General features: G+C 40.2%; 1 protein-coding gene across 2 annotated transcripts in view; it reads right to left on the bottom strand.

Annotated features, from left to right (window-relative positions):
* Positions 1–520: 520 nt before the first annotated feature.
* LOC309553519 (long-chain-fatty-acid--CoA ligase 6-like) overlaps positions 521–26,981 on the bottom strand; it is a 351,689-nt gene continuing 325,228 nt past the window's right edge. For both annotated transcript variants that reach the window (XM_082254765.1, XM_082254764.1), the window contains exons 15-21: positions 21,803–21,875; positions 18,913–19,001; positions 12,847–12,963; positions 12,608–12,751; positions 9,113–9,214; positions 4,951–5,022; positions 521–1,122 (exon numbers count right to left, since the gene is read on the bottom strand). In XM_082254765.1, the coding sequence (XP_082110891.1) occupies positions 982–1,122; positions 4,951–5,022; positions 9,113–9,214; positions 12,608–12,751; positions 12,847–12,963; positions 18,913–19,001; positions 21,803–21,875 (738 nt within the window). In that variant the 3' untranslated portion in view covers positions 521–981. The remainder of the gene's footprint in view (positions 1,123–4,950; positions 5,023–9,112; positions 9,215–12,607; positions 12,752–12,846; positions 12,964–18,912; positions 19,002–21,802; positions 21,876–26,981) is intronic.

Genomic DNA, 26,981 nt, shown 5'->3' on the forward strand with positions numbered 1-26,981 from the left:
TTAAAAATGGCTTTGGCCTTGCTCCATTGATGCATCTGTCCCCCACCTCTAAGACCAAGAACTGAGCAATCAAAGTCTGCTGATCACTCAGTTCTCGGTCTTCAGTGAGCACAGAGCTGGTGACTGTCAATCGCCACTCTCTGCTCTGCCCCTCCAGCGATCACTGAAGTGCCGGGCTGTGCAGAGGACAGGAGCAGCTGGCTCAGGCTCTCAGCGGCACTGCTACTCAGGTATCTGAGTGGATCCCAACATTAAAGCTTGGATCCCTCCAGAGTCTGGACAGGCTGAGTGACATCAGCCGACAGTGGAGTTTAGTCCACTGTCACCTGAATACAGGTCACAGGAGTGCACTCCTGTGAGTCACAGGAGAATTGGGGCCAAAAGCTTGATGGCCCCACTTCTCTTTTAAAGGTCCTGTTAGAGTAAACAGGCTGCCTTAACATAGCATCATCAATGCACAAATGTGATTTTTTTTGCGGATGAAACCATTTAATGAGCAATAATGCACTTACAAACAAACAGTTGTTATAGTTATTTTATTGAAAACTATTAATCTCTGTAAATCTTTAATAGTTTACACAGCTTGCAGTATTTGCAATGTTCTATAAAAAGGACACAAAAGTCCTCGCAATCCAGAAAACCATCAATGTTTTTTTTTACGTTTCGTGCAGTGATCCTGAAATTATTTTATTTGACTTCAGTTTGCTTCTTAAAAAAAAAAGTGTCCTTACTAAAGCCATGTTGGCATATTGTACTATACATATTAGTCTTCAGTTCATAGCTGTACAGTATAAACACCGTCATGCTAGCAATACTTTAAAATAATATTGGTTAATTTAACCTCAGTTGTCATTCATCATTTTCTTGCACTCCAAGCACTTTTAAAATAACTGCAAAGGCTAAAATCCAAAAACAAGAAAAGAATGTATTCACATATTTCTGTAGTTTATGTGCATGATAAGACATATTGTTCACAGAGTGTCACACAGACACCGTGGCATAAAGCTCTACTATTTCCTCTTTGAAGAACTCTCGGAGTTCTGGTCTCTTCGCCTTCAGTGTTGGTGTCAATAATCCATTCTGTACGGTGAACATCTCTTTGTGGATGTGAATAGCTTTCACCTATAATAATACATACACTGTAAGCATTGTGTTGTAGCATTAAACATTGGTAAGCACTGCTTGTCTGTATAGTTACATAGTTACATAGTTAGTCAGGTTGAAAAAGACACAAGTCCATCTGGCTCAACCAAAAAAAAAAAAAAACAGTAATGAAAACCCAACCATACAATCCCATATACACAATACCTATACCCACAGTTGATACAGAGGAAGGTGAAAAAACCCCAGCAAAGCGTGATCTAATTTGCTACAGCAGGGGAAAAAAATTCATTCCTGATCCACCGAGAGGCAATCTGATATTCCTGGGATCAACTTTACCTATAAATATTAGTACCCACTTATATTAAATACACCCAGGAAAGAATCCAGGCCTTTTTTTTAAAGCAATCTAGAGAGCTAGCCAGAACCACCTCTAGAGGGAGTCTATTCCACATTTTCACAGCTCTTACAGTGAAGAAACCTTTCCGTATTTGGAGATGAAATCCGTTTTCCTCTAGACATAAAGAGTGTCCCCTTGTTCTCTGTGTTGACCGTAAAGTGAAAAACTCAACACCAAGTTCACTATATGGACCCCTTATGTATTTATACATGTTGATCATATCCTCCTTAATATCCTCTTCTCAAGAGAGAATATATACAGTGCCTCTAATCTTTTCTCATAGCTGAGCTCCTCCATGCCTCTTATCAGTTTGGTTGCCCTTCTCTGCACTTTCTCCAGTTCCCTGATATCCTTTTTAAGAACTGGTGCCCAAAACTTTGTACAGCGGCAAAATGATATCTCTCTCTCTCTGGAATCCATGCCTCTGTTAATACAAGAAAGGACATTGCTTGCTTTGGAAACCACAGCTTGGCATTGCATGCTATTATTAAGCTTATGATCTACCCGAACACCCAGATCCTTCTCCGCTATGGATTCCCCCAGTTCTACTCCACCTAGTATGTATGATGCATGCATATTCTTAGCCTACAAGTGCATAACTTTACATTTATCAACATTAAACCTCATTTGCCTCATAGTTGCCCAATGAAACAGTGCATTGAGGTCAGCTTTTAAGTTGGAGACATCCTGTAAGGAAGTTATTCCACTGCAAAGCTTGGTGTCATCTGCAAAGACTGAAATGGTACTTTTAATCCCAGACCCTATATCATTTATAGTATTAAATAGGTATTAAAAAGTAAGTACACCACTGATTACCTTAGACCATTCAGAGTAAGAATCATTAACCACTATTTTCTGAATTCTATCTTTTAGCCAATTTTCTATCCATTTGCAAACTGACCTTTCCAAGCCTGTACACTTTACCTTACACATTAGCCATGTGTGGGGAACTGTGTCAAATGCTTTTGCAAAATCCAAGTATACTACGTCCACAGTCACCCCTCTGTCCAAGGTTTTACTTACCGCCTCATAAAAAGAAATCAAGTTTGTTTGACAACTTCTGTCTTTCATGAATGCATGCTGTCTGTTGCTTAAAACATTTTTTTCCAGTAAGAACTCATCTATGTGGTCTTTTATTAAACTTTCCAGTATCTTCCCGACTATAGAAGTTAAACTAACAGGTCTATAGTTACTTGGCAAAGACTTTGATCCCTTTTTAAATATAGGCACCACATTGGCCTTACGCCAATCCAGTGGTACTATTCCAGTACTTAACCAGTCCCTAAAAATTAGAAACAAAGGCTTTGAAATTACAGCGCTCAATTCTTTTAGGATGCGTGGGTAGATGCCATCTGGTCCAGGCGCTTTTTCCACCCTTATTCTGACTAAAAATATTTCTGGACCATATCACTTTTGAGCCATTGTGGATCATTTGGGGCTGTGTCAATACCATCATCATTATGGTAATGAGCTCCCTCATGCTCCTTTGTATACACAGAGCTGAAGAAAGTATTTCATAACTTTGTCCCCAGACAACCACGCCTGATTATTTTGTAAAGGGCCTACATGCTCAGACCTAACATTTTTACTATTAATATATTTGAATAATTTTTTGGGGTTTGTACTACTATCTTTTGCAATCTCGTCGTTCATTTTGAATTTTTACATATTCTGTTATATTCTTTGTAACAATTAAACGATGATAGTGTTCCTTCATTTTTATATTTTTTAAAAGCTCTTTTCTTTTTATTTATAGCTTTTTTAACTTTGGCCGTGAGCCACATAGGTTTTATTTTTAGCCTTTTAAACTTATTACCTATGGGAATATACTTTGCAGTGAGTTTTGCATAAAGTCTTTTTTAAAATTTCCCATTTCTGTTCTATGCTCATCGATGCCAATATTCCCTCCCAGTCTAAATCCTGGATTTATAGAAAAGACAGAAGAAAAAGCAATCCCTTTTAAAGAAGTTGTCATTGTGTCCCAACTCTCTGAGCTGCAGCCATCTACCTAACTATTTACATTCAGCCCTACACCCACGTTCTTTACTGTGCTGCCCTGTACTAATCAGCCTTTGCAGTAAAGAGCCCGGGCCATGCTCAGCTCCCACTGATCAAGCATCTCGCTCAGCCCATTCATTCCTATGTCTGGTCCATACTTACTGTGTCCTTATGTCATCCTAGCCTATGTTTATGAAATGAATGTTCCAGGTGGTATGTGTGCATTAGTAACTGGACATGTCCGGCACTTTTTTCTGCACAGGTTGTTCATCACCACTAAAAATAAAGCTGTCTTTTCATGGCACAGCAACTGGAGTCATAACAGTGAGGAATATTCACACAAAATGTATGCATTTGAAATTTCTTGTTTGGCATCGGCTCCTCCTCTTTCTGTAGCTCTCATGCAGTATCATCAAGGAACTACTACTATAAGGTCAATGACTGACAGGAAAGAAAAGGTGCTGAACTATAAGCAGTCAATTTTGTAAAATGCATGCAGTGAATGAGCTGGCAGTAATGGTATAATCGTGGGTGGGCTTTTACAGGGGGAGTGGATTAATCCAGGGAGAGACTGTGGAAGACCACTTGGTTTGTCTTACTGGCATGGGTGCAGAGGGTGGATGGTCTATAGCAACTCATAAAGTAACAATCTAGCTATAAAGTTTTTTTTCTATTGTTTTTTACATTGGTGAAATGGTTTTCATGGCTGCTCCTGAAGTCCCATCACTTCCTGTCTATTTGATGGGTTGCAAACAAAACAAGGTTACAATGAATGCCTTCAGTGGACACAACAACAGCAATGTTTTTTTTATTTATTTTTTTCTGTGGAGTAGGAAAGATTAGAACTTTTGTCACTGTTTGACTGATTTTGATGGTTTCTCCAATGGGGAAATCTGCTCTTATTACCTTTCTAGATGAAGGGTGGGAGGGGGAAGGGCTTAATTTTTACAGGTATATTTTGGATTTTCATAAACAGTAACGTGTTGATGTTACCAATGTCCCTTAATCCTTATAGTCTAGGATTTACTGACAATTTTGACTTTTAATAACCACAAGTATCCCATGTTTCTGCATTTTTGGCATTCTACAAAGTGGCATCCCTATAAGTCACCTAGAATGAGGTATTTAAAACTTTTCCCATTTTTATTTTTTTTTAATGAGTACAGTCCATTCCTCTTTTTTATATAAAAAAAACAGAAAACGCAGAGAAACCATTTTTAGAAAAAATGCAAAATGATAGATTAGCCACAAAACAAGCTTAGCATACAATGTATCAAAATAAAGTAATGCACTAAGCAAAGTATACCCTAAATGGGAAAAATCCCAATTACCTGGTTTAAAACCAATAGCTGACACATATCAGCAATGTTTGCAAAGGTTACCCAAACTACAGTATATATCATTCTGTGAAAACATATTTTATGAAGGCAAATATGCATATCTTTTCTTACCTGTTCAAAAGAATGAAGCCCACTCTCTTTTCCTAGTCTCACCATATCAGCCATTATTGCTTTCTTGAGTTCCTAAAAGATATTAAAGGGAAACATATTCTCACTTTTAATCCCAACAGTGGAATGACCACTTTTTAATTTTAAGTTAATAAAATGATCATTTACAATTCACACCCACATGTCCTGTACCTGTAGAATTGTTATCTGAAATAAAGATAAATAAGATAATAAAGAAGAGGCCGAATGACTAAAGGTGTGGAAGATTTTCCCCTTGCATAGTGACTGTTCATTAAGCTTTGTAAATAAAGTGTAGATATGTTCACTTCAATCAACCAATCATATGCTTGTAAAAAATCATGCTTTTTTAAAAAATGATATTCATTGTGCATGACTGAGTTTTTAGCCTATTTACCATCATTCACTTTGCATCTTGAACATTCACTTTGTAGAGTGTATAGCCTATATTTCTTTAAAAACGTTTTTTTTCTGGAGCTTACAGTATTTTGAGGTTAGCTTGCTACTGCTCATGTAACAGCTTTCATATGAAAGAAAGTTCAACCATGGAATATAAAGTAGACCTTAGAGTCCATTCACAGGGTGTCGCTTCATTTAGCAGAGGATCCATAAGCAGATTCCCTGCTGAACTGAATGGGACGGATGTCAGTTTTGTGACATCCATGCCCATTCAGTTTGCGTTCGCATTTTGAGAGTGGACTGTAGCGAACCAGTAATGGCTCTATCAGGGACCTGGATGTAAATAAACTTGTGTCTGTTTACATCAGGCTACCTTAGATTCATGATGTTTAGGTCTGGAAAAGTAGAATAGAACGTACTAGGAGGTAGGCAGATGTAAATGGACACAAGTCTTTTTACATCCGCCTGCGTATAGAGCTGCATGAAGTTTACGATCAGGGGAGAGGTGCCAAAAAATGATGAACTGTTTTTTTTGCTCTGGCTGAGATTTTTGCTAAGAATAAGGGCCCAAAGTACATTGAAAAAGAAATAAAACCTGTTTATGGATTCTCTTGAGGTAAACTAAGATTAACACATCAATAAAGAAAGTTGTGTTTTTAGCTAAACATACAGTACATATTTTGGAGTCAGTTTTATTTTAGACAAACTTGCAAAGCATTCAAAAGGCTTCAGGTTAGGAGATGAGGCAGCGATCTTTTGTTCTTTAACTGCGGACAGGCAAGATGCACATAAACCACACCTTATTGTTGGCATTTCTCTTAGGCTTTAGTTTAGGAGAAATGCTGTGATCGTCACCGTCACTGGGAATGAAAGACAAACACTATATGTGGGGTTTGTTATTGTTAAGTGCCTGTATCCCATTATTCTATTGTTTCAATCTGCCTTGGGATCAACCTATTATGGGATGTATATGTGGATTAGCTGATAGAGGTGAGGGTGTGATTTCTCCAGCAGCCCTTCCTAAAGACTGTCTACTTTTGGAAAGTTGAACATACCTGTGTGTCATGTTACGGAATGTAGTTTACCCCACCATGTGTCATTATGCAAAGAGGGGGGGATTGTCCCCAAGTGTATATCTCTTTGTGCCTGTGCTTGAATAATCAGTCTTATGCTTCTTACCACCCTACACTGATTTCTCGACAAGTGACTGAGTGGGCTAATGGATCTTGGATCATGCTGGTACCAGGCAAGGGAAGCTTATATGGTGGACATACTCTTCTTGATACTCTTCTTGAGTACAGAGTCCGTTACAGATGCATTTTATGGGATTGTGAATGGCAAGCAAGCTTTTATCAGTAAGGTTGATGTCCCGTATACTCACATCCCTCTAGCAATACGGATACCAGTACAGATACCTATATATATATATATATATATATATATAATATATAACCCTCATACTGTTATGCCTTTTATTTCTTTCCTCTGTGCTTTAGTTTGTGTAGCGGCCGGTAACGGTCCTGTTTCGGTTTGAAAGTTTAGAAGGGGCGGATACAACTCCAGCAATCAAACCCCGTTTCAGTCCCTCCTTCTTTTTGACAAGCATCCGTGCTTGGCAAATGGACACACACCTCAGTAGCAAGCTAATGCCCATTAAGTGCTTCCATTTCCATGGCGACCCGTCAACACACCAACACCAGGGAGCGGAGGCTGCATGAGAAGCTGTGTCCTGTCTTCACATCCAGCAGCTCTCCTGTCTATGCGTTAGGCTGTACGTTCAGCAGCAGTCCGTGTCCTATCTCCACACCACCTTCTCCGATACTTCCTGGGCTTCGATTTATTTCTGCCACCTCAGATCCCCCCCCCCCCCCCCCCCGTTACTCACAACCACTGTCTGCTTCTCCTTCAGTTGCTTTGAGTAAGGGAGGTGGAAGTCAGGTTGTCAGTAGGATGAGAAGGGGAAGGTGGGGCCAGCACAATACATCAGCCACCTGTTTACTATGCCATTCTGTTTGTGAATAATGTGTATGGAGCATGTATGTGGGTTCAAAACAATAACTTCTCTTTTACATTCACTGAACTGCTCTCTGAAGGCATGTTTGTGCATTCAGGATCGTCTGCTTGGAGGAAGGGGGAGGGTTGAGAGGAGCTGTGCTATGCTGTGCTGTGTGAAGTCTCGGAAACGAGCAGAGAGCCTCCAGCCGACAATCAATCACAGAGAGGAGAAGGAAGGGGGAGGATCCAGACTCCCATTGTCGGTATGACACGCCAGGAAAGTATGTAGCCCCTCCCACAGGTAATTGACTCTATTTTAAAAGATATGTTGCACTTCTCTGAGGGCAGGAAAGAGTTTTATGTAGTATTAGGTCATAAGGATTAAGATTTACAAAGAAAAAAATGAAACCCATACTTATATATAAGTTATATTATATAACTTATAATAACTTAATATAATTAACTTAATATAGTATATTATATCTATAAATAAATAAAACAAAAGGCCAATGTACCCACAAAAGTTCACCATCAAGTGCATGTAACAGGTCCAGTCCCACATAGAAAACATGTCCATCCACAGGGGAACAGCTTATGCATTTCAATGGCAGAGCTCTCTTTTTCAGAGCTGACCAGAACCCCTTGGCCACAATCCAAATTTGGTGGTACTAATATGCTAAGAACACACAAGCCCACGCCTCAAAAAGGGGGAGGGAGCCACATTTCAAAAAACACTCAATATGCATTAAGTCCTGCAGGGCAGCAATCCTGGACCAAGTAATGCTTAAAACAATATAATACAGTGGTGAGTTTAAGTCATCATGTACAACCATAAAGAACAATCATCAAAAAGTATGTGCAAAGCCTCCATCCTGTTTGACCATAGCTTCAATACATAAGCACCAGAAATAAACAACCACCATCTAAAACCTTGCCATCGTTATAATAGAACAGATCACTTAGGGTGGAAGGGAAAGTCTCGCCTCCATGACTGGCTCACAATAAACATAAATTGCTCGAATTAGCTCAAAGGATACCACATATATAAATTATAAACCTTCAGATATGTCAAAGCTAAAAGTGCTAATGACTGAAACTTTAGGTAAATGGGAAATTGTTTTCCTTGAACCAGGCACATTAGGTTTAAAGGGTAAAGCCTAACACGATCAGGACATTTGCTGTGGTTTCCACAGTTTACAGCTTAGTGAGGTATTCTTACTTTGGGATTTTCAATTAGACATGTCACAAAAAGCTCATGTGTCCTTGCCCAAAAAAGTTGTACAATATGGTATAGAGAGGTTGACTCTCTCCCCTTAACTGGACTATATAACTATTACCCAAAGTCTGTCATCATGCTAATTAAATGCCAAATAAATGTTTAATGGAGGCAGTCTTTTACAAATTTCTGGGCAGCCGGATCATTGTGGATTTAGTGAGGCTGATTTAAAAAGAAATCGGGGAATGTTCATGCAATCATTTGTGTAAATATTGACTTTAATTAACTCTCACCTAACTCCAGAATGTGTGGTTCACTGCACTATAGCAGGTAAGTAGCCTGTAACAGGACAGTGGCAACTTCCAGTAACACTTCTCAGGCAAATGCTTTGTTGACCCCAGATTTTTTGTTTTACTGGTGGCACAATTAACATGTTTTTCCTTGAAAAATGTTTCTTCCTAACAGTTCTCTCTGAAAAGATGGATTTCTTTCAGAACAGATAATATTTTTTTAATGTTAGAATACAGAAATTCATACCAAATTGTTGCATAGTTCTGCAAATGATCCTTCAAAACCTTTCTTCTTTGCCCATCCTGGCATTACTTCAGTATCCGGAACAACAATTCCAACCAGAAATGCCTATAATTACAAGTTAAAAGATGATCATAGAAAAATGCACATATGGAAGTTGATTTTTAAGATAAAAAGATATGGAGGTATGGCTGGGGTTTTGGTTGGGGTACACATTGTTGAATCACCCAATGACCTCTTTTATCCTTCAGGGTTTGGTCCCTGGTTCTTCTATTGAATGGGTAGATGAATTGCATTGCTGTTTTTAGGCCTGAGCACAGGGTAACTCTTTTTAACAGTGTCTAAGTTATAAATAATTATATAATCCTGTGCGTTGTGGAGGTTATACCCCTTATTTTTTAACCAAAGCTGCTAGGTACCAAATTTACTTTAACCCCTTACAATGGTCATTAGTGACCGTTAATAAAAATATTAACATTAACAAATATATATATATATATATATATATATATATATATATATATATATATATATATATATATATATATAAATCGTGGCTGTGCTGTGCAAAAATACCAACAAAGGTCTTAAATAAAAATGTGTACTGTGAAGTAAACTATTAATGGCAATAAACCAATTTATCCAAACAAACTTGGTGTGTTTCTTCAAAGTGTGCCTCAAATAAAAATAAATAACAACTGTGAATTCAGCATATAATATCCTAAAAATACAATGTACAAAAAAAAAAGTACATATTATCCAAAGCACATATGGGGGGGGGGGGGGGGGTTACTAAAACTGGAGCGTTGAAAATCTGGTCAGCTTCCTGGTTTTGCTGTCAAAGCTTAAAGGAGATGTACAGCCAAAGCTCGTTTGGCTGTACATCTCCTATGGATCACAGGAGTGCAATTAGCTTGGTGACTGTGACCCATCGAAGATGTCAGTCCAGGCACTGCATCATCATGACAATGGAAGTCAGGATTCACCAGGTGCCTGGACTGACACCCGGATCAGCCTCTCAGCAAGCCGCTGAGTGCCTGAGCCAGCCCGCTACCCCTCCCCCTCCAACCCTGCTCTTCAGCAGAGCAGAGAGCTGCTGACAAACAGTTAGCAGCTCTCTGCTTAGGGAGCTGTCAGAACTAAGTGGATGGCGGTGTTCAATCACTAATCTAAGTGTAGGGGCACCGGGGGACTGATACTACATCCACCTAGGTAAATATAAAAAGAAGGTGATTGGATATCAAGCACAGCTGCATCAGATTTTGAGTGCTCCATTTTTAGTAAATCTCCTCCATAGTGTCTAAACATATAGTGAATTTCCTCCAAACTTCAGTGTAGTCTTCACCATTAAAGAACAAGTTCAACCATGAAATTATAAACCTAAATTTAGCCATGAGATACTCGTGCTCCCAAATGGTGGTCACTGAATGTGCAGACCACATCCTCCTCCTCCACACAAAGAGACTCCGATTTATACAGAAGGGCACCAGGTCTTAGAACTAATATAGTGCATGATGTCATACATCCACCTAGAAAAACAGTAACTTTTATGGGATCAAAAAGGTTTTTAGGTGTAATAGATGTATTCTATTTAAAACTATCCATAATAAAGAAAGAAAAAGAACAGAACTCAGCCCAAGAAACAGTAAGCAAAATTATATAAAAAAAAACATGTATTTCCTGTGATAGCCACCCACATGACATATATATTAGAGTGCCCATGTGGGCTACAGTATGCTGGGATGACGACAATGAGACTAGAATAGGAGAACATATAAACAATATAAAAATGGGTTTTAAAAAGCTTAGTGTTTCAAAACATTTTAGAGATGTTCACATTTGTGATACAAGAGGATTAGTATTTTATGGGATAGTAAAATCACAGGCAACCGGAAAGGATTGAATCTTAAAAAAATGGTAGCACAGAATGAAAGACGCTGAATATATGAGTTAACACTCAATAGCCTTAATATAGATATCAATGTAAATTGCTTCTTCACTAATTTTTAAAACCCCATTTTTTTATTTATTTACTTATATTTATAAAGTAAATATTTTTCGGATTTTTTTATATCTTTTACCCCAAAGTATTTAAATAATTAATTTAATATTATTCTAAATAGTTCATGAAATTTATATATTTTTGAAATATTTGTTATTTAAGAGAGCCCACTGATTGCTGCTGGTTGTACATGCCAGCAATAGATGAAATACATTGGTTGGGGCTAAGGTCTGTGATGTAATTTTCACAACATCACTGCCGGCCAGTGGAACGCATGTCAAAACCAACACAGGAAGTAGGGCAAGCGGTCTTGAGTACACAGGCAGTCACATCCATGACCCATGTTTAATGCTGGCATTTTGCATATTTTAAATATCAGTGCACATTTTGGATGGTCTTAAGTACAATTATATTAAAGAATACTATACTATGGTATATTTTTGTTGTCTATCTCTTTGAATGGTGGAGTGAAATATGTAGAAATAAAGTGGCCTGTATAGTGGAGGGGATGTGTGAGAGGCTGTCCAAGGATACTGTATTAAAAAAGCTTGCTTTGATCTACCTTTTTCAAATAAGGGGTCAAACTAATTGGTTGAGTGCATCACTTGGTAGGGAACACTGAGAGCACTTTGTGTGGAGGAGGAGGTGTTCTATAGATCAGGCCACCACCATTTGGGAGCATGAGTATCTCACAGCTGAATTTAGATTTTATAATTTCTTGACCATATTTATTAAAGCCTATTTGAACTAGTTTAACCTAGTTTAAAATTTGCTAAATACCTTCCAGGTGCATTAAAACAAAAGGTGTTCTAAGTCTAAGATCCCACTTACACTTGGGTGTAGGGCTGACTGCGATTACCTGTTGAAGACTTAGTGGGGTAGCTGGGTTTTCTATGAAAAGCTGCAGACAGTGAGCCTTTTGTGGCTTTGAATGGGGCTTCTCACCTGTAGCTATTTACAGAAAACTCTGCTAAGTCTCCCAAGGGTAATCGGATTCGGCCAACAAACACAAATGTAAGTGGGGCCTAAGGCCAATGCTAATCTGGGCAGTATATATATCCATATATTCAAGGGCAGTATTTGATTTGCTACAAAACATTTAATCCCAAGGACTTTACAGGGGACAAGGGAAAATAATTTGTTAACAGAAGACAAAACATTTTACCATCAGTTTAGGAAAGGGTTGTTTACAGTAGGAGCGGTTACTCCAAGGAATACTTCATCACATAGATTATAAATGGCAAAAAACAGTAATAAAATTGCTAAAAAGAAAAGATACATTTCTCACAACAAACAATATCCATAGGTATATTTAGCACAGGATAATATGAAAATATCTTGAGCATAAGAATATTGCCCCTGTAGCAGTTGAGGTTTTTGTTTTGTTGTCCCTGGATCAAAATCGCAGCTGTGGAAGGTTGAGCACAATGGCCATCAATCTTTTCAAACTGTATCAACTATTTAAATTATGTACAATATTTATTACAGAGCAATCTTACCTGAAGGCTGTCTCCATGAACATATATTTGCGATACGGGTTCACTGCGAATATAAATGTTCTCAATCTTCTCTGGTGCTATGTATTCTCCTTGTGCAAGCTTGAATATGTGCTTTTTTCTGTCTATGATCTTTAGAGTTCCATTCTTTATTATGTAGGTGAAAAGATTGTGGTTAAACATATAGAATATTATTAAGAGCCCTGATATTTCAACAATAAAGGTGAAAAGTGCTAACATACCGGAAGCCATTTTCCAATGTCTCCAGTGTACAGCCAGCCACTGTCATCTAATGCTTCTGCTGTCTTTTCTTTGTCTTTAAGATATCCTTTAAATACATTTGGTCCTTTAACACATATCTGAAAGAAGCACACAGTGATATTTGTCATGAGGGAAATCCGGAGGCTTTTAAAACCAAACTCCAGTTTTGAATTGAGGAAAGAGGAGACATTGCTCACCCTCCTATATTAATTTATCACCAATAAAATAAATAAGGGGAATGAGGTCACTGACACAGCAAACCTCACAAATGTTCTAACCCTACACTTCACTACTAAAATGAGTGCTTTATTTTCCGGAAAGATACTGAGTTACAGAGAAAAAAAAACTTGAAAGAGGTTTTTTATTCTTCCCACTATATTCTCTCAACATTAAATCCTGCTTCATTGAGGTCTTTATAAAAGACAGTCTTACTTTTGGAGTTTAGGAAAATTACAATTTTCTGAACCAGTACAGCAGACCAATTCAGTGACTTTTTATGTAAAATTGGACATGATCTACGGAAGTATAGAGTGGGGTGAACTAGGTAAAGGAGTCTGAGTTTTTTTTTTACATCCAGTTACATAGTGAAATTCAGGACAATTTGTAATGTTTGGAGGTTTGAAGTTTACCTCAGTATGCATCAATGTAAATCTAGTCCACCGTGTAAATAGCCTATGTGGAGCTGCTTTTTCCTTTTTGTTCCCCAAAACTCCAGCCAATTGCATGTTTGTCTATCCCTTTCCATTTTAAAAATTCACACAATACCATTTATGTCTATGTTGTTTAGCCCATGTGACTATGATACCATCTACTAGATATACAGGTTATTAGCAAAAAAAACAACAACAAAGATTATATATATATACATATATATATATATACATACATACACATACATACACTGTATATATTTTGTGGTTCAGCTCAAGTGTATCACTTTTAAGGATATAGTCAATTTAAAGCGGAGTTCCGGCCATGAAAAAAAAAATTCAATAAAAATACCCCCGGGACAGTCAGGGCTCGTACATTCCACAACGGATAGCCTCTGTACTGTCTCTGGTCGCACTTACCTGCAAGAAGAAATACTTACCATTAAAATTTGTTCTCCAGCGTTGCTATCTCGGATGTGGGCAGCTGAAGCCCGCGCGTTCCTCTTCTGCGTCCTCTTCCGTGTCCTCTTCTCCCAGAATGCGCCTGCACCAGCCCCGCTCGTCACTTTCGGTGCGGCGCCGCATTTCTTCATAGCTTCCGGGCATGCCCAAAAGCTGTTTAGCAGGGAATGCGAAGCCTCACCAGAAGTGACGAGAGGGGCCGGTGCGGTCGCATTGATTCCTGGGAGCGATGACGTTCAGCTCCCAGGAATCATTGCAAACCGGAAGTGACGGCGCGGGCCGTGGCCGCCGAGGGAAGAAGTGGAAGAAAGGTGAGTATATTTTTCTACAATAACAAGGTAAGTAAAAAAAAAAAAAACTATCCATTTCCTTTACAGGTGACGAAAAGCAAACGGATGGCCACAAAATCGATTATGTCGATTTTGTGGCCGGAACTCCGCTTTAAGAGCTTTCTATCCCACTTTTATTTTAAAAAAAAGTTGAGTTCTGGCGCAAAAAAAGGTTACCCTTGCTGGGATTTTAAGCATTCCTTCTCTCATGCTACAGAACACCACCACAACTTCATTAAGCCTCCTGGCTTATTTTGCAGCACTGCTGCTCTGGCCCTTAGGCTTAGGGCTCTGTTTTGTTTTTCCACAGACTTCACTTGTACTATGCATACCTCTGGCTGCTCCTCTGTAGCCTCACAGACTCCTGAGGAGGGTGAAGCCTTAAATCATATTCACATCTCTAGCAAAAGCCCTCCACACAACTGCCCAATCATTTTGCTGGCTGTCCACAAAGTTTCATAGTTAGGTTGAAAAAAGACACAGTCCATCTGGCTCAACCAATAAAAAAAAAAAAGAAAACACAACCATAAAATCCCATTTACACAATCCTATGCCCACTGTTGACAGAGTAAGGCAAAAAATCCCAGCAAAGCAAGATGCAATTTGCTACAGCAGGGGAAAAAATTCCTTCCTGATCCCCCAAGAGGCAATCCAAAATTCCCTGGATCAACTTTACCTATAAATATTAGTACCCAGACCATTTTTTAAGCAATCTACTGAGCTGGCTAGAACCACCTCTGGAGGGACTCTATTCCACATTTTCACAGCTCTTACTGTGAAGAAACCTTTCCATATTTGGAGACTTAATCTCTTTTCCTCTAGACATAGGTTTTCCCTTTGGCCTCTGTGATGACCTTAACATTAATAACTTAACACCAAGTTCACTATATGGACCCTTTATGTATTTATACATGTTGATCATATCCCCCTTAATCTCCTCTTCTCAAGAGACAATACATTTAGTTCCTCTAATCTCTCCTCATAGCTGAGCTCCTCCAAGCTTCTATCAGTTTGGTTGCCCTTCTCTGCCCTTTCTCCAGTTCCCTGATATCCTTTTTGAGAACTGGTGCCCAAAACCAAACTGCATATTCCAGATGAGGTCTTACTAATGATTTGTACAGGGGCAAAATTACATCTCTCTCTCTGGAGTCCATACCTCTCTTAATAGAAGAAAGGACTTTGCTTGCTTTGGAAACTGCAGCTTGGCATTGCATGCTATTATTAAGCTTATGATCCACCAGAACACCCAGATCCTTCTCCACTATGGATTCCCCCAGTTCTACTCTCCCTACTATGTATGATGCATGCATATTCTAAGCCCCCAAATGCATAACTTTACATTCATCAACATTAAACTTCATTTGCCACATAGTTGCCCAATGAAACAGTGCATTGAGGTTGGTTTGTAAGTTGGAGACATCTTGTAAGGAAGTTATTCCATTGCATAGCTTGGTGTCATCTGCAAAGACTGAAATGGTACTTTTAATCCCAGACCCTATATCATTTATAAAGATATTAAAAAGTGAGGATCCCAACAATGAACCTTGGGGTACACCACTGATAATCTTAGACCATTCAGAGTAAGAATCATTAACCACTACTCTCTGAACTCTATAGTTTAGCCGGTTTTCTATCCATTTACAAGCTGATCTTTCCAAGCCAGTATACTTTACCTTACACATTAGCAGTGTGTGGGGGAACTGTGTCAAACACTTTAGCAAAATCCAAGTATACTACGTCCACAGCCACTCCTCTGTCCAAGGTTTTACTTACCATGCTGTCTGTTGCTTAAAATGTTTTTTTTCCAGTAAGAACTCATCAATGTGGTATTTTATTAAACTCTCCAGTATTTTGCAACCTCAGTAACACGGATCCAGGATTGGAAGACTTTATCCCTCCCAAGTCTTTATGAAGTCTCTGAGCTTGATTTTACCAATCTCTGAGGAATCTGAAAATCCAGTTTTCCTCTGTATGACACAAACACCCAGGAGCCCCTGAACCTGCATGGATGAGAACCCTGGGTAACACTTAACCCCTGACAGCTGAACCAGACTATAAGAAGCCTCTTTACACAAGGACCAAGTGGGACAAAGTTCTGCGGTGCACGTGTACATAACAAATACTTAAACCTGACCATAAATAAAAAGTGGGGCTCCCCCATGTGGTCAATTTGAAAAGTACATACATTTAGGCTACGTTCACATCTTGGCGTTGCTATTTACAGGCGTTTTTTAGGCGTTTTTTTCAAGCGTTTTTATGGGCGTTTTTACAGGCGTTTTACAGGCGTTTTTAGGTTGACTAGTAACCAATGGAAAAAAATAAAAACGCCTGTAATCTGCCCAAAAAGAAGCTCATGTACTTTTTTGAGCGTTGGGCGTTTTGCTTAAAACGTCAAAACGCTCAGATGTGAACAGGGGCCATTGAAATGAATAGGATTTGTCTTGGGCGTTTTTTGAGCTGATCCTAGAGCAGAAAAACTCCCCAAACGCCCCAAAACGCCTACATGTGAACTTAGCCTTAAAGTAAGTCCAGAAAACAAACACAGAAATGTTTAACTCCTAACAAAATGGCCTTTTAACTACAATTGTTTCTGTGACAAATATCCTCAGTATCAACTGAGGAGACGATATAGGCATTCTAGGTACTCACAAAAGTGAGTTACAGAGATGAGGACAGGAAAACTGCCATTCCATAAATTATCCCAGAGTATACTGGCCTGACCTGATTAGTGAAGTCCTGTGTCAACTGTAAGACATATGGTAGTCACAGGTCAGAAATGATCTCTGATTAAGTCAATCATGGTCTCCGATGAAGGGACAGGGCCATAAAGTGTGTAAGTGATGGTATATTTGTTCAGGATGCAAACTCAGTCGTTCAACAGTATATACCACTCTAGATGAGCTTTAGAAATTTTAAGCCTTGATGTGCTTAGTGTCACTTGCTGCTATTTGGCACCTGCGTGCTATCTCTCCATTTGCTGGCTTCCATTTGTTGCATGACCTGACATCAATCAGCCTGAACATTAGGTACCCTTGACATGCACAATTACATTTGCATGTGTATGTAAGTGGGGCAGGGGGCTTTTTGCACTTCACTCTTCTAGTATCACAAGGGAGCTGACAAGTGACATGGGACAGCATATATGGCATGTTCTTTTTATGGAGGCATCAGGGGTCTATTAGACCCTTAATGTCATCTTTGCACTCTACTGGAGCTAATCAGAACAGATCTTGTTTGATTAGCTTCCTACATGGCCACAGGGGCTAAGGAATGAAAACCCTGAAAGTGGAAGTGAAAGAGAAAATTCTTGCAACATCTGGATTTATCCACTGGTCCAATCTGAGAACAGATGTTTTCTGATCTCCCTCCATTCTCCCTGTTGACATGTTCCATGGTTGTCCAGGCACACAGGAGGTGCAGTGGAGCCCAAGATACATGGCAGGAAGGAGATGGGGAGAGGGGAGTCAGCATATTCTGGTGTATATGGAAGTGAGCAGGCTGTAGTAGAAAGCCAACAGTTTGCTGAAGAGGTGTGAATATATACTGTAAGAAATTACCTTGCACTGTAAAATATATATCAGCTTTAAAGTATATCTGAAGGCAAAACTTTTTCTTTAGTTTTGAACAGAATGGAGAAGAAGGAATGGAGAGGGATTAGAACACTTGTCATTTTATGTTGTTGTTTGCATTCCCATTAGGGAGATTCACTCTCTTTACTTGTCCATTAGCATTAGCATTGAAAGTGAAAGCAAATGAAAAACCCACATTTTTGGTTGTCCCCTGAAAATTCATAAAGGGGAAATCTTCCAAAGGGGCCATTAGTTCTCATGGCCTGGGGGTCCCCAGGGGATTCTCTTAATTTGCAGGGATTGTTTATCACTTCCTGCTTTTGCTATGGGACAGAAAGTGAATGGAAAATCTCCCCAATGGGGCACAGATGGCAAAAAAAGAAAGGGTTAAAGCCCTCCCTTACTCTATCCAAAATGAAAAAAAGGTTTTGCCTATAATTCTACTTAAAAGTATTTTTTTCAGATACTAATAAAATAACACTGTAAATTTGCTGTTTTTTTTATAAATTCCCCCCTCTCATCTTGCTTCTGAAACTGTTCCCTGGTCGTGTTGCCTCACTCCCTCTGTATTTGTGCCACCTGTGCTGACGGGACCTATAAATTCCCATAGGAGCACAAACACAATCCCGCTTGGAACCACAATAAGCAGCTGTCCAGAGCATTGAACACTCAGTTATGTTAAGTTATGTTGCTAGTATCTTATTTATGAAAAACAAATTACTTTAATATCACTTTAAGCATATGCTTGTATTAAATGTGAAAATGTAGGAACCAGGTACACAGAGCATCAGGTCTCAACAAATTTAGGCACCAGGACAAAGGTGTACTTCTGGAGAAGGAGGTGTATTCTGGGGGTTAGGAGGGGTACTCCTGGGAAAGATGGGGTACTTCAGGAGAAGGAGGGGTACTTCTGGGAAGGGGATGTTCTTCTGGGGAAGGAGGTGTACATCTCAGGAATGAGGGGGAAGAATGTCAGGAAGGTGTATTTTTGGGCAAGGACAACACACAATGGCACACATAAAAATATATTTACATACCTCTCCTTCCCCTTTTGAAGCAAAATAATTCATGTCTTCTACATCAACTAATCTGATAAAGTTGCAGGGTAAAGGTGCTCCCACGTGTCCTTTGAACGACATTCAGGTATACATTGTATTAGCTAAATATGTCACGTTGTATTTTTTGTATGTTATTTTTCATTTTAGTAAGTTTTGGATTTTGGCTTTCTGCAGGTAAAAAACAAGACTGACATTTAATGTAGTGCTTACCAGTGCAGTACTGGTTCGTGTCTGCATGCCAGATTACGTAAAATGTGATTGTTCAGGCTTCTTTTTCCTCCTTTAAACCACAGTGTCTCAGGAAATGTCTGCCCTATTCTCCATCTCAGCAGCAAACAGTACCTGCAATGTTACCCATTCCAGACTCAGCAATGTTCCTGCAAATTCTTCTGTCAAATTCAACCCAAGCCAGGCACCTCTGTACCTGGAAAGTTACCCTTGATTTTATCTTTCTCTCAATAGAACATTGTACTTGGAGATATCAATCTGCTTATCATGTTTTAGCAGTGTTGCATCCTTGGGAATGTCCTTACCTCCTTTTCCTAACTAAAGCTGGATACACACTATACAACTTTTGTTGTTCAATTTACTTTGGATTCACCTTAAACTATGTAGTGCAAGGGCCTGCCTTATGGCATACAAATTGAAAGGGTTTAGGTTTGACCTCATATTATATGGTTTTGGTAAATCTAAAGGAAAAAAATCTAAAGGAAGTTGTATAGTGTGTATCCAGCTTTGGCAGTATCTCTGCCAATCCCCACCCCAACTATCACTAGAACAGCACCACAGTGTGCCAGGAATTGTCCCTGTGCCTACAATTATGGCTCAGCAGCAGGCTTGGAGATCTCCATGTCTGCCATCCCAGAATCAGCAGTGTATTGGCCCATTAAATATCCTTCCTTGCCATCCCTGATTTAGCAACAGATTTCCAGATGTTGTACAACTTTCTCTTCATCCTCACCTGCCCCTGGAACCAATACAGTATCTAGCATGCCTAAGCACATCCATAGTAATATAATCTTTTCTGGACATATGCATCTTTCTGTAGAAAAAACCCAACAGGGGGCTTACTTAATACCAGTGATATATGCAAAGTGCAGTAAAGTAATGCAACCATATGCTAAATATCTTCTTAACTGATATGACTCTAGTAAAAGTAAATACAGCTGTTTGCTATTAGTTGCTTTCTTTGCATATCCTTATTGCTCTTTACCTGAATATACTAGTTTGCATGTGATACTATAGCATTTACTGACCAGGCAATCATTTATCATGATATTGCTACAGTATGCACTCCACCATTGCAATTACCAAAGCTAGCCAGTGGGTGGAGATCTGGTGGTTGGTAGCTTTTTAAATTGTATATGTCGGTTTGTAATTTTAATTATAATTTTGTAAAATAAAGGTATTGTATGTGATTTTAACTCAATGAGTGCCATTACAGTGTATGTTTCATGAGTTTCCAAAATTACTGTCCAATAATTCTGAAGACTGGGGGGAAGGTTGAGATCATATCCATTTTTCTTTGGTTGTGGTGATATTTCTCCCCCACCTGGCCCAAGTTGCCAGTTTGCAGACCTGGTAGGATTTGGTAGGAATAGAATTTATATAGTAAAATCTGGTGCACCTGTGCATGGTAGCCAATCAGCTTCTAACTTCAGCTTGTCCAATTAAGCTTTGACAAAAAAAAAAAATGGCAGTTGCTGCATCAGATTTTGGACTGTCCAATTTTAGTAAATCAACCCCATAGGATGTACTGAAATTGAGATTTGGGGTGTATTCTCCTTGGTAAAGGATGGACTTATCTGTCTTCAGGCCCATGTCAACCCACAGCAAACCCAGAGTATATAAAACAGCCATTGTATTTTTCAAAGCTAAATTTTCATTTTAGATATACAGTTTTCAAGAAGAATTCCAGCCAAGATAAAATAGACGTGTCAATGGTACTAAACATTTCCTTATGGTGGTGGTGGTATCTGCAATGTAGCTTACATTCAGTTTGCATTGGATGTCTAGCCAATTCCAACTAAAATGTAGTAGAAATATGGATGCATTGTAGGGATGAGTAACATTCTATGCAGTAGCCATTGTGTTAACAGATGCACCTCTTTTTGCGCAATAAAATATTTTTTGCAAGAAAATGCATGCAAGGATAAAACACATACATGGTAGGTACTATTGAGATAGCATACATCTATTCCCAGTTTAAATAATGATGCATTTAGACTGGAGTTCACCTTTAAACTGCAGTTTGCTGGTGCATGTTTATCAAATGTATGGGCCATCTTTTTGATTTAAACAATCTCATTAAGATCTGGTTCACACTATTGCAATGCGGGAAACCCTGCGAATCAGTGCTCGTTCCCGCATTGCACCAGAATCGCACAGTGGTTCACACTGATATCTGCGAATCGCTGGGGGTGTCAATGTAAAGTTAATGACACCCGCAGATTGGTTCACAGATTACAGTGCAAACTGTAAAATGGTGCAGGAACCGGATTGCATAGGTGTGAACACCCATGTGATACGATTCCAGTGCGAACCAAAAAAAGGGTCCTGCACCATTTTGGTGTGAATGCAATGCCATTTCAGCCATACATTTGTATGTCTGAAATCACATTGCACAGATATCCCATGTGATCTGCACAGCAATGCTGTGCGAATCACATGCAGTGTTTGGCATCGCACTAGTGTGGACCAGCAGTGAATCCCATATGGGATTGTTTGGGACATTGTAGAAGTGTGGAAACGCTGTTATTTTTGTTCAGTAAATATGATCTTTCGATGTATATCTGTATTCAATAAAATGAGGAAGACATAAGAATATTACTGCATGCACATATGATAAATATGTAGCAGACACATATACCTGATGTCCAGTCCCCAGGGGTGGTAAAGGTGCAACCGGCTGTACATTCTGTCTGCCCATAACCTTCGTATACCTAACAAAAACATAGTGTCAGTCATGTTGACGTGAGGAAGGAAGTACAGAACATGTAATTTTATCGGTAAGTAACATGGCTTGCTCAGTTAAAGTGGACTTTTCAGTAACTTTGCAGGTTGGCATTAATGAACTCTTATGTGGTTACAGCATACTTTTTCAAAAATGCTCTACCTTATACCTTTTAATGGTAAACATAGGCTCCATTTAAATTACTCAAATTAGGTTAAGAATATGCCATCCATCTGCTGCAGGAGGAGTAAGAATCTCCTCAGTCTCTTCACCTTCAGTGATCAGACTGCAACATTGTAAGTAGGTCTAAAGGAGGCTGCAGCAGGGGTTATTACTCTTTCAGACATTTGAGAACACAGCAAGAACTGCACAGGCACCACATACACCATTCTTCTTATCTACAGGAATATATAGACCATAGGGTGCTTCTGTGGGTGCGATCAGTCTTTAAAACACACGATGTTGGCCTCCTGTGTGGGTGAATGGTTTCTTGGCTGTCCCTAGGGCCGCTCTTCCAGAGAGCAGAAGCCACCTCCACTAGGTAAACATGAAAAGGAAAAAGGAAGGCGCCTCTAAGTGCAGTGTAAAACCATTTAATGACACACAAATAAAGAACACTTACACGATCATCGTGAAGAGAAGGCATGTGGGGACATCACGAGGGTTCGTTCCATGGATTCCCTATTGGCTCCCTTTTCCTGAAGCCGCGAGAAGAGGTGTGGAGCAGTAAGGAGGAAGGTCCCGAGCCGAGGTCACAATGGAAAGCACGCCTCGCTCGTGGACCGCAGGAACGTGGTGACGTCACAAGGGCAGTCACGCGTTTCGGAGCATGTGCAGTAAGGCTCCTTCGTCAGACCAGGAGTTGGCCATGGATGAGTCAATTGAAACAATTCCTCCATCCACACATTTGAGGTGGATACCAGAATTCTCCTTGCTGTGCCTTTGTATTCTGACAATGGGAAGACTCCCTCACCATCAGAATTACACAGATCAGCACTGCAGATCGACTTCTGTTCAACCACAGTGGCCATATATTGATCAAAATCAATGCTTGCCTAGATTAAGTCCAGCAAGCAGATGCTCGCTTTACATAATGCCAGAAAAAAAGGTGACTTCGTTTTTCTGGAGCGAAAAGAAGATAAATGCATTGTCGGGGGGGGGGGGGGGGGGATACTATAATCTCTGTGAGAGATAATAAATACTCAGAGATAATGCTACCTTCCTGTTGCCATTTGAAAGAAGGCATCTCTTCACAAATGCATGCACCCTGCCAAGAGGTTTTTAACCACATTAAGATCGCCCACCGCAGATTTCCTGCGGAAGGCTGCCTCCCCTGTCGGTCGCGCGCATGGTGCTGGGGGCAAGCACAGGGCCCGCAGCCGCGATTGCCGCCAGGGCACCTGCTATCGCTCCCCGCTGAGAGAGAAGGACGGTCAGCTGTTGTAAACACAGGTGACCGTTCCTCTCTCTGAAATGATCACAGAGTGCCTGTGATTTTTCTTTATAGGATCACAGGTCTCTATGGTCATTTCACAAGCCCATTCCCCTCACAGTTAGAAAACACTCCCCTAGGCTCACACTTAACCCTTTGATCACCCCTAGGTTAACCCCTTCCCTGCCAATGTCATTATTACAGTAACAGTGCATTTAGCACTGTCACTGGTCCACCCAAAAGTGTAAAAAATGTTAGTTAAGGGTCCGATCTGTCTGCCGCAATGTTTCAGTCCTGCTAAAAATCGCAGATTGCCACCATTACTAGTAAAAAAAGAAATAAACAAAAATGACATAAATCTTTCCAATAGTTTGTAGACGTGATAACTTTTGCACGTACGCTTTTTGTGATTTTTTTTACCAAAAATTTGTAGCAGAATATAAACTGGCCTAAGAGGATGAAAAATTTTAATTTTTAATTTTTTTGGGGGGGAATGTTATATAGCAGGATGTGAAAAATATTGTTTTTTTTTTTTTTTTCAGAAATGTCAGTCTTTTTTTGTTTATAGCGCAAAAAAAAAAAAAAAAGAAAAATCGCAGAGGTGATCAAATACAACCAAAAGAAAGCTCTATTTGTGGGAAAAAAGGACATTGATTTTATTTCGGTACAGCATCGCACAGCCGCGTAATTTTCCGTTTAAGTAACGCAGTGCTGAATCGCAAAAAATGGCCTGGTCATTAAGGGGGCAAATCTTTCCGGTCCAGAACTAACTGAAATTGATTTCTAGGGGCTATTTTTGCCAGGAAATGTTTTACACCAGGAAACTTGATAGTACAACCTGAGCTTTTACTGACATTGATTATTCGCAATATCTAACATTTATTAATATTACTGTAATTTTTCACCAACTAGTAGTGTGTTTAGAGGGTGTGGTCTGCACTGGGTGCTGACACTCTGGGGCTGTTGCAGATGCTCAAAGTTTTTTTTGTGTTGCACGCTACTGCTGTACTTATGGGATTTGCTCTGCAGTGCCAATTCTGCCCACCTAATAGCATCAGTTCCGAGCCATGGGGGAGGCTCCTCTGCTTTGGTCACATCCAAGGGGAAGCCTTCCACATACTCTGAAGTCTGCAATTGCATCTGCCAAGTTGACAGGGGTAATCTATACTGAAATTGGGTCTGTGCTGGTGGAGTAAACTGGCAAGGAAGAGGGCTTTACTGGGGGCATCTGTATTGAGGGGTGGGTTTGGAGGGGGAAGTTAAGGCTGTGGGGGAAGATCTGTACTGGGAGGGTTTGGGGCTGTTGGTGGAGATTTGAGATTCGTATTGTAGGGATTTGGCCCTAGAGGGGAGAGAATTGTACTGGGAAGAGGGGGTAATTTTCCATTGTATTCTGTATGATTGCCTGTATGTTACACACTCCTGAGCTCTGCACCGAGCCCTGTGCCATATGTATTCCTAACCTCTGCACTTTTTGTGATATGCACTCCTTGCTCCTGTACTCTGTGCAGTACGCACTCTTGGCCCCTGCAATTTGTGTGTTATGCACTCCTGACCTTTTATTTTCTGTATTGCACACTTCTGAGCCCTTCAGTCTGTGTGATACAAACTTCTGGGGCCAGGAGTGCATTACTCACCCCTGGCAACCCTACACTATATGCACTAGGTTGTACATTTCATACTCTTGACCACTGCACACTAAGTACATTTTATACTCCGGATGTTCTTCTTTACATAGTGTGTAGAAAAAAAATATATATATATAATGAAACAGTTTAATTCCTTAAAAATGTATGTGCTGAGGTTTGTACATATCTGTTATATTTCCGCTTGTGGCACAGTAACTAAGGCATATTTTGTAAATAAAAGTACTGTGACATACATTATTTTACCAAAAGTATTGGGACACCTGCCTTTACACACACACATGAAATTTAATGGCATCCCAGTCTTAGTCTGTAGGGTTCACTATTGAGTTGGCCCACCCTTTGCACGCACAACAGCTTCAACTCTTCTGGGAAGGCTGTCCACAAGGTTTAAGAGTGTGTCTATGGGAATGTTTGACCATTCTTCCAGAAGCGCATTTCTGAGGTCAGGCACTGATGTTGGAGAGAAGGGCTGGCTCACAGTCTGCACCCAAAGGTGTTCTATTGGGTTAACCTCCCTGGCAGTCTGATTATGTCAGGATTTCTGTGCTAAAAGCGGTACATTATTTTGCAAGGAAATCTGTTGTTTTACATTTTAAAACACACCTTCCCCTGCGATCCCCTGCCGTCCTCCCCCGCCGTCCTCCCGCTGTGTTCCTGGCCGATGCCGGCACCTGTCTTCCGGTTCCCTTCCCTGTGAGCGTTGCAACGCAGGGGGGTGGAACTGGCGGCAATTTAAAAATTGTAAATACACTAAATGACAAATGATACAAAGCTGTGATCCTAACGCATTACACTGTATCATGCTATTTCACCACAGGATTTCACCTGGTGACTTTTCCAGTGCCCCGCCTGAGCCTGGAAAATTGAGAACGACCATGGCATCCAAAAAGCGTTCTTTTTGCGCAAAAGCGATTGTAGATGAACTGGAAAACAGCGACAGCGAAACTGAGTTACTTGAAGAACTGAGCGATAGCGATTTGTGGGAAAATTCGTCATCAGGTACGGAAAGTGACGACAGCGACGATTCTGATGTCTCTTTCTGGCACATCAGAATCGTTGCTGTCATCACTTTTTGTACCTGCTGACGAATTTTCCAACGAATCGCTATCGCTCAGTTCTTCAAGTAACTCAGTTTCACTGACGCTGTTTTCCAGTTCATCTAAAAGTGCTTTTGCGCAAAAAGAACACTTTTGGACGCCATGGTCGTTCAAAATTTTCCAGGCACAAAGCACTGGAAAAGCACAGGTAGGGCACTGAAAAGTCACCAGGTGAAATCCTGTGGTGAAATGGCATGATACAGTGTGATCTGTTAGGATCACAGCTTTGTATCGTGTCATTTGTGTATAACACTTTTGAATTTGCCGCCGGTTCCACCCCCCTGTGTCGCAGGGAAGGGAACTGGAAGGCAAGTGCCGGCAATCGGCTGTGCACAGAGCGGGTAGAGACTGTAAGGATGCCAGGGAGGATGGTGGGTAGGACGGCGGGGGAGCGCAGGGAAGGTGAGTAACATTGCGGAGTAATCCCAAGTGTGGCTCGGGGGTTACCACTTTTGGTACTGAAAGTTAACCCCGAGCCACACTCGGGAATACCGCTAGTCAGGACTCAAAAGTCAGGACTCTGTGCCGGCCAGTCAAGTTCCTCCACCCCAAACTTGTAACTTGTTCATCCATGTCTTTATGGACCTTGCTTTGTGCACTGTTCCAAATCATTTGGTGGAGTGGGGATTATGGTGTGGGGTTGCTCCTGGTAACCACCATCAAACAAATTGAAAAGTTTGCAGCACAGAGATTTTATTTTTATTGCTCCTTCAGTAATTCAGAAAAGAAAGTGTAGCACCCTCTTAGGTAGGTGCTAGTGAGTAAAGTCTTGAGCCTTGTCTGTTTACTAGAGGGGCTGCAGGTAAATCTATATTGTCCTCTGCCTATCAGAGAGCAGGATCGGTTAGTAAGGTCTGCTCATTGTGCTTAATATGCGATTCATTTTGTCTAGAGTGAGTTTCACACTGGTTCTGTAG

This window comes from Pelophylax lessonae (assembly GCF_965119305.1).
Source record: "Pelophylax lessonae genome assembly, chromosome: 4".
Taxonomy (NCBI): Eukaryota; Metazoa; Chordata; class Amphibia; order Anura; family Ranidae; genus Pelophylax; species Pelophylax lessonae.